The 9,072-nt window shown below is 35.4% G+C and overlaps 2 protein-coding genes across 2 annotated transcripts; both read right to left on the bottom strand.

The window, feature by feature from the left end:
* Positions 1 to 260: 260 nt before the first annotated feature.
* On the bottom strand, positions 261 to 911 carry LOC141641458 (uncharacterized). The gene has a single exon (XM_074450119.1). It carries the CDS (start codon positions 909 to 911, stop codon positions 261 to 263), a length of 651 nt encoding a protein of 216 aa, XP_074306220.1.
* Positions 912 to 3,542: 2,631 nt separating this feature from the next.
* On the bottom strand, positions 3,543 to 4,369 carry LOC141600640 (uncharacterized). The gene has a single exon (XM_074420885.1). It carries the CDS (start codon positions 4,153 to 4,155, stop codon positions 3,568 to 3,570), a length of 588 nt encoding a protein of 195 aa, XP_074276986.1. The 5' UTR covers positions 4,156 to 4,369; the 3' UTR covers positions 3,543 to 3,567.
* Positions 4,370 to 9,072: the final 4,703 nt, after the last annotated feature.

The raw sequence follows: 9,072 nt of genomic DNA, 5'->3' as shown, positions 1-9,072 counted from the left end.
CTGGGGTAATGTTGTTGTTGTTGTATAGTAAAAAAGCCAGGCAGTCCGCCATTAACGACGTTTTTATTCAGTTTTAAGACTGTTAAAGAATCCTGAACTATTGATATCAAGAATTTTAATAGAAAAAGTATAGCTCATACAAGGATATATATATGGATATTCCGAAAGGCGAAAACTAAATGTATGTACAAGAGAGAAAATAAGAAAAGTTTGACAGTACCCCTTGGAAACATCAGTAAATCTGATAACAAAAAGGGATTTCAGAGTTTAGCATGCTGCTTACAGTCCTGACTTATGACCTGCATATCATGAAGTCCAATCACAATCTGACAATCAGAGGTCGTAACCACATGTTTCCGAAACACCAGTATTTTAGCTCTTCCTGGGATCCGGGTCTTGACATCCAACCCGAGTTCTCCAGCCATAATGTCGTTTGCCAGGGGCATGAACCCGGAGGCAGTAAACTGATCAGTCTCTAGGGTTAACAGGCAAATCAAAGTGGCGGATCCCTTAGAAGGAATCAATCCAGGTTCGGTCAGAACATCTGCAACCTGATTGCTCATATAGAACACCGAGGCGTCTCCTTGGCCTGCCTTGAAGCTCACATGGTTTGGGTTGTGGACCATAAGGGTTAAGTTAAGAGTAATGTTTAGGTGTACTTTGAAAGTTGGGAAGGAAAAGCTCTGGGCTATACCGTCCACTGAGCTTGATACTAGCTCGATTTTTGGAGCCTTGATTTTGAAGACTGTCAGTGATAAAATTATAAGAATTGGAGCTATTATCAGTAATATCACCATACAACTCCCCAAACAAACCTTACGCCAACGCTTCTTTTTCGAGTGATCTGGAGCCGGGTTTAAAGCCGTAGTGCTATTAACATGGAGCACAGTTTCTTGATCGGTTTCAGTCATCCCTTGTAACTTAGTTTCTTCACTAGAGTTATAATTTGTTGCTTTGATAGTTGTTGCAGGTTATTATACTACGGGAAAAAGGCGATATTACAATAAATGCAGCAAAAAAAACCTGACTTTTTAATCAACAAACCGTGTCCTGACATAAATAGTTGCCTTTTCGCAACACGGTCCTTAAAAGTTGGAGGTAAGGTTTCCTTTAATGCTTCTTTCTAGTGATCATCTATTCAACCACAATATAAATCAGGGGGATATTTCCACATCCCGAGTAAATGAACGTACTGGTAAGATATTTTCACAGCCGGGGTCAGTAGGATCCATAAAAACTTACGTGAGACGGTATTCCAGGATCTGTAATAACTCTGTTGCAGGCGTTGGACTAGACAAAATGTCTCTTTTGCGAAAAAAGGTTAAATGTTTTTGGACTAAAATGAAGTATTGGAGTATCATGTCGTGTTGAAAGGTCGGACTGTAGGACACGTTACATACAGTGAAAGTAAAGCGTCAAAGTAACATAGAAAATATCAAGGAGATTTGGGTTGAGACAGTCTCATACGAGCTCCGTAGTGATAAATGCAGAAGCATTGCTGGTTTGAAACCCGTCTGATGTCGTTTTCTTGGATGAGAAACTTGTAAATAATGGTAGAAAATAAACTGTAGCCATGTGGTCCTTTCCATGGAAAATAAAACTGTATCCATGGAAAAAGTGTGAACTCTGATGGATGATGCATCACACAAGTTATTCATGATGTGTAACACAATTTTGTCATTCATTAATGCTCATCTAATTATTCAGGTTTCAGTAATTAGAAATCAGTCATTATGTGCAACACATAACAAGAATTACGGCGACAAACTGCTTTTTGCAAAGGATGCTAGAGTCTTACATGTTAAGAGTTGTTGTTTTCGGTGGACAAGAGTTTGTTTATTTCAGGTTGCTTAGGAATGAGGCGAACCATCCTGGTAGACCCTATTTCGCCTCTATTTAGTGTGTTATGTCAAGAATTCAGACCTTTTTATTTATAGTTGGGCAAGAATTCGGTCCTGCTCAGTTGAACTGGACGGCTGGACCTGTCGGACAGCAGGACAGGCCACCTATAATGGACACGGAGAGGGAATTCTAGAGACGTTGGTCAGTTTTTGAAAGGTAGGCCTTAAGAGTCTGTTTGGATACAATTTTAGGAGGGAAGGGGAGGGGAGGGAGAGTGAGGGGAGGTGAAGGGAGGGGAGAGAAGGGGAGGGCAAATGGGATGTGGGTGTTTGGATAACAAAAATTATGAAGGGAAATGGAAGGGGAGGAAGGAGGGAGATGAAGAATGGATGGAGGATTGAAGGATGTTGGTGGTATAATTAGAGTCTAAATAATGCTTTCTTTCCAAATCTTGCCACCCTTGGAAAGATTATAGTTTGTTCTATAGGAGGGAAAATAAGTCCTCTCATTTCTCTCCCCTTCCATTTCTTTTCTCCCATATTTTTTATCCAAACAAAGGAAATTAAATCCCTCTCTTTCCCTCACCTCCCCTTCTCTCCAATTCCTTCAATCCAAACGGACCCTAAGTGGACATACCATGAGCTCCCCCCTCCAAATCGGAAAAAAAAGGTGTCTTATTCAGTAAGACATTGCCTTTTGCATGACAGTCGAAATCCTGGAAGGCTGGAACTAAGAAACTTGACATTTTAAAGACCTTTTCGGATTTCGTATGAATAAATGAATAATACGAGGGAATGATAATGAACCAACAGGAGTAGTTTACAGTTTTACACCCTATTCCTGATTTTTGGTGATTCTCAGGTAAAATTTAATCGATTTTTATGATTGTTTAACAGATTCTGTATGCTAAAATGACATCAATCAGAAGCATACTACACCATTTTGTTTTCGAGTTTATGAGGTAAACTTCTTCACACTTCAGGCATCTACGTAATGCGTCTAAAAGCACTGAAGCCGAACAGAAAATCAGATTCCAACTAGAACAAATGCACAAAAAGCAAAAGCAAGATGTACTCAATCTCATCTTCAGGATTCATCAAGAATAGCTATGACCAAGATTCGTGTTTAGTTGAAGTACTTGTTATGGAGTTACGACTTGAAAGTTTACATCTTTGCAAGTGATGCAAGACGATCAACCAGATTTTTTGATTAAGTATCCGTGTTTGACTCTCGATACTTGGACATAGATGAGGACATTTGACACTCTTCAATTAGGTAAAAACTAGGGGAGTAAAATATCGGAGTTGGGGAAATTCCAACTTGGGTACATTATTCTCATTTGTAATGAGAGCAATTAGTCAAACCAAGACCAAAACTTCTTGAAATGATCAAAACACACCAAAATTTCACCATCAAGTATTTGTCGTTTTAACGTTAATTTGAAACTATTTCCCGCAAATGAGTCCACGTTATCAATTTCTCGAACTAGGACTTTCCGGAATAAAGGGTGGTTTACCAACCGCTCCACTAGCTAAAATTTGGTGTATTATTATAAGTCGATAATCAATAACATGTTTCACAAACACAAATTGTTACTCCGTCCGTAATTTATATAATTATTCAAATATTCTAAAAATCTCGAATATACTAAAAATAATCAATCTATCAATTAACAACCGAACCCCGACAAAAGAATACAATTATCTCGAAAAAGAAATTAATTAATTAGAATATACGAGTGTCATATTTACAAACATTATTCAAAATAGTTTTAGAAGCAATAGAAATACTCATATCACAAACAGCATAAGAAACTACACGAATTTTAAACACTATCACATTCACCTTCCCTGATATCTTCGTTCGAGTCGTAAGCGGAAGCGTACCCGAAACCACGTCGCTTATAACTTCCTGCGAATTCGATATCAGTCGATCAGCCATAACCGTCAAAGTTAGGTACAACGGCATTACCTGCCCAGCCGAAATCCTACCCGCGGGTATAGGTGCCTGCCCGACAACCTGCCCGCGGTACTCCAAAAAGGCCGAACTGTCCGTGTACTTTAACCCGACTTTATTCGGGTTGAAGACGGATATGTCGGCCGCAATTGAGACGTTAAGGTTGACGTTGAGGTGAAGCGCGTCGAAGCCCACGTCGAGGTTACGTAAGACGGCACCGTTTACGGTGATTACTGGGTTTCGAGCACGGAATACAGTTGCGCCGAGGATTGAGAGAAGGAGAATTATGAATATTACGGCGGAGACGAGTGTTATAATGCGGCGACGGTGACGATGGTGCTTTTCTTCGATGCCCATTTTTTTGTGGTTATGGTATATCAACTTTGACGGTTCGTAAAGTTAGAGAATAAATACTTCGAATAAGTCTTAGCTTAGTGGTTATGACGGTTTTTTGAATGTTATTAGTGTTTGCTCGGGAATTGAGTGAACTAATTGGAGATATTAACAGAAAATAGGTGGGAAAAGGGAATGAAGTATGTGTGAGTTTGAGTTATTGTTTTGTGTTCTCTGTATAGTTGTAAGTTGTTGGGAGCAGCAGTTTTTAGGCATTTTGGTTCAACAGTAGTTTGGTTTCTTCAACGACTTTTGTTGTAAAAGGAAAGTGCACGAGACACTAGAATAGTGTGAGAATAATACCAAAGCGTCTTGCTTGTGACGGGCCCGTCACAAGCTAAAGACCTCTTACAAAAAAAGAGAGGGAACAAGGTGGGGCACCTCCCATGTGCTTCCCCACTCACCTCTCATGGGTATTTTGTGAGAGGAAACGGTATCCGTCACAAGCTTGTGACGGATATCGCCCGTCTTCAATGACATTTTGTGTAATACAAAACGGTTTGTTGACATGTGTTGTAAGGGTACACGTTAATAAGCTAATTAGAGAAAGATTATTAAGATTATTTTATTAATTAACTATCTTCAATATGAGTAATTTTTTGCATTTGTTTTTGAAAAAGATGGGAGTATTATTGAAGACATTTTTAACCTGATATAATTTCCATTGTATTTCCTTTCTTTTATTATGTCCCTAAAAGCTGTAATAAAGTTGCTCATAGATCAGCTAAAGGAACAACTCGTTTGTAAGTTTTACTCGAGTGCTTTGAAAGATATAAAAGGTGAAAAGTAACTTGTAGATGGAAAAGTTTCAACTTTTACATGCAAAAAATAAACACAAATTCTTATTTGTGACGGAGGGTATCCGTCATAAATAAGAGACGGGTACCATATTGTCTCACAAAAAACCCATAGGGGGTGAGAGAAGGAGCACATGGGGTGGGTGTCCACCTTGTCCCCTCTATCCATTTTCAGTCACAAAATACCCGTCGCAAGATCCGACCCGTTACAAGCAAGACTTATTGAAAAATAAAAACGTATAGAAATGACCGAGACATTTTAAGCTGGACAGAGAATGAGAGAGAGAGGATCATACCTGATTAACATGAAGTTATGGTAGCTGCTCATGATCAATAAATTGGGTAAATTATATTAAGTTGATGACGTGTTGAAATAAATAAATAACTAGACATAAAATGAGACACAATAATAAAATCACAAATAGAGGATCCGAACTCAGAATTCTCTATTTAGTATCCTTAATCTAATATACTAGTTGGAAAGCCCGTGCGATGCACGGGCCTTCCATTAGGATTATCTTTAAAAATTAATATATTTTAAGTTAATAAAAAAAGTCATACTATATTGTCATTGATGAAAAAAAAATCTGTTATTGCTTTTAGCATAAAATTTTTGCCATCAATTAGTATAACATCAAGTAACATAGTTATAGTAATTAGTACTCTGTATAAATATCTCGCAAAATCAAATCCAAATTGAATTCCAATAGAATTAGTAATCTTTAAACACAATCAAAATATCTCTGATTCTATTATATAGAATGCACGGGCACCTAGTTGTATCATATGTGACAACATTAGTTAGTAGTTTATGTCATTTTTTTTAAATAGTCGGGTTACTAAGTTAGTATAATAATGTCAGTTCGTAGTATATATTTTATGGCACCGCTGAAAACGTTATTTTACGTTTCCATGGTCTGGTAATAGAAAACTATAAATTTAACAAAAAGTCAAACTATGTTAACAATATGAGCAAACAAAATTTCGGAGGTTGATTTAGATGAGGACAAATTAATCATCAGTTCCTAAAACAAAAATGCAACTAAAGTGTTGTGGCATTTGGTATTTTACTATATTAGTTGTATACTAACATTCAGAGATATAGTTGGATTATAGTGTTACCGTTCTTATTGTCTAAGCATCATCAGTTTTTAACCGAAATAGTCTTTGACTACTTATCCTTAAAAACTTCATGCAAAATATATAATACAACATCTTAATTTGGCAAATTGTGAAAAATTCTTTATAAACAATGTCCTTTTTGTGGCCTTGATACATTTGGTCTCTATCATCGATGTAGAACCTTAATCTCTTGGATGAACGCCTCTACATAAAGCTGGCCATTAGTAAAAATTGGTTTTGAGAGATAAATTTAAACATGATTTTGTCACTGTTCCTAACTCTTGTTTATTGTCATGGCGCAGCATTAGAGCCGGCAAATAATGGCATGACACGAAAATACGACACGAATCCAACATGAAATTAACGGGTTTGGGTTGACATTTAAAGACCCATTCATACAAGCTGGTCGACACGAACACGACACGAGATTTAATTGGGCTAGGTTTAGGTTGAGCACTATACACACGGACCCGGCCCGAATAACCTATCTACTAAATTAATCCCATTTTTTCTTGATCCTCACATAAATATACTTACACTTTCCAAATATTGTCATGACACGAAACTACGACACGAAATTAACGGGTTAGGGTTGAGGCTTGATGACCCATTAATGTAACTGGATCGACACGAACACGACACGAGATGTAATTAGGTCGAGTTTTTGTTGAAGAGTTTATGATCCATTTAAATGTGACACCTGAACCCGACACGACTATATCTGTTTGTCACGTCTACGTAGCATGGTCTCGACGTATATTGTCTCTGCTTAAGAATGAAAGGAATATTTGTATCAGAGGAAGTCATTACTATCCTCGGGTTCAGTACCTTTTGCCGACTTTGGAATCCGTAAGTATATTCGCTTCTACTATGAATTTTCCAAGGCGATTGATAATATGACAGATCCCTTTAGATAATCCTCTTACGGAGGTAATGTTCCTCAACAACATAACCGACATACCACACTTGGTAGAGCATACCATTATGAGTTATATTAAAAAATTCATCATGTATACTCCCTTCTCTTCTTAAACATCTTCCGTCTTGTTTCTTAGAGGTCAAACTTTTATAACTTTGACCTTTAATATGTCAAAAATCATGGTCAAACTTTCGTTTTGACGATTGTGTAGAAGCAATGAGGATGAAGTACATTTAGTGCGAAATTCCTAAAAGATAATGAATCTTACTCCCAAAGTCTACACCAACTAAAACACTCTACCAAACCCCGCATAATGAAAATAAAAAATGACTCCTAAAAGCAAGGATGACATATGGGGGATAAGACAAGACGGATGTAGGTCTTCTTGTTGTTGCAGGTAAAAATTTTCAAAATCATAACCGCTTCAACTTGGAGAGATCTTAAAATAGTTTCGTTCCATTTAAATGTCATATACTCGTATATTCCACAACTTTCTCAAACAATTCTGATATTATTCTACCCAATATATAACACTCATGGTTGGCATGATTTAAAATTCAATTTGAGCGTAAAAATTTATTTATATTCGCTACATCCAAGACAAATGTTTTTTCTTATTGTAGAGTTAACAATAATTTTTTGTTCTGTTCTTCATGATTATGGAGTATATATTTACCTTGTGTTACAATGCCTAATTGTTAATATTTATTCTGAACCAATAACTATAATGGAGATTATAAAATTAAAAAAAGGAACTTGAGATCAACTCCTAACAATAGGGTCAAAAATAAGTAAACATTGGCAAAAAGAAAAAAACAAGAAGTAATTAATTAGATATGAGGAAGGTCGGGAATAAAATTATGAAAAATCTCATATTTAGGCTTTATTTCAAAGAAATAAGCTTTTGACCAAAATTTCATTTATCTTAATTTTTTTTTGTAATACTTGATAAATAAAATATTTGCCAAAATAAGAGTAGGAGTGAGAAATGAGAAATAAGTTACCTGTGTTTTTTATTACTCCAATTTAAAATATTCAATATATATAGATAACTTATTATGTACTTTTAGAGTATCATTTTACCAAAAACAAAAACCCAACTATGTTTCGTTAGTTTGCCAAACATTTTTTACTTGATCAATTAAATTATCATTTTTAATTTTCAGTTACCTTTTAAGCTATTTTTAGGTTTAAGTTAACTTATCATTTAGTATGACTAATGAAATTTAAGATACAGTATACGAATAATGTTTATGTTATTAATATACCATATAATTAGTTACATTGTGTATTTTGAGTATCATCTACTTATATTGGGATAATTTTATTAAAATATTAAGAAATCTACTTTTATTAGGATAATTTTATTAATTTTTTTTCGAAATCTACTCTTGTTAGGAATTCTAAAAAAGTTGGACTCTCTAATATCGCTCGAAAAGTTGTTGCTTTATATATATGTACTAGTTGGAAATCCCGTACGATGCACGGGGCTCCCATTAGAATTATCTGAACAAATTTATTCTTAAGTTGATAAAAAAAAAGTCCAACAATGTTGAATCATTAACGTAAAAAAAAAAAATTGTTGTTGGTGTACGTAGTTGTATAGTTGATCACCGATAAATTACTAGTGCTTTTAACATAAATGTTTTGCCGTTCAGTAGTATAACATCAAGATATACTTATATTATGTAGTTAACTTTTTCATTGTCACAAACACATCCGGTTTTTAGTTAAATACAGGACGCTATATCTATAACCCATGCTGCAGAACACAATAATGAACCTTTAATAACGAAGACATGCCTTTATAAGTTTTACAAATTATTTTCACCAACAATAACTACGTAATACTGAATGATGTTACGTAAAACAACATGTATCATAATTATATATATTTAGTGTATTCAAAGAAAATGCTAAATCTCTTACAACATAATTTTACCTTGACTATCTACATACAACTTGTAACACCCCGTATTTTAATAAGTTGGATAAAATTCTTTTAATTGCTAGCTTAAGGTAACTATTCCGAGTTACTCGACG

The sequence above is a fragment of the Silene latifolia genome, chromosome 1 (assembly GCF_048544455.1).
Source record: "Silene latifolia isolate original U9 population chromosome 1, ASM4854445v1, whole genome shotgun sequence".
Taxonomy (NCBI): Eukaryota; Viridiplantae; Streptophyta; class Magnoliopsida; order Caryophyllales; family Caryophyllaceae; genus Silene; species Silene latifolia.
The sequence above is the reverse complement of the archived record's forward strand: the minus strand, read 5'-3'. Positions and strand labels throughout refer to the sequence as shown.

Coding starts and splice junctions, on each gene's coding strand:
- LOC141641458 (XM_074450119.1), bottom strand. CDS start 911: ATGACTGAAACCGATCAAGAAACTGTGCTCCATGTTAATAGCACTACG.
- LOC141600640 (XM_074420885.1), bottom strand. CDS start 4,155: ATGGGCATCGAAGAAAAGCACCATCGTCACCGTCGCCGCATTATAACA.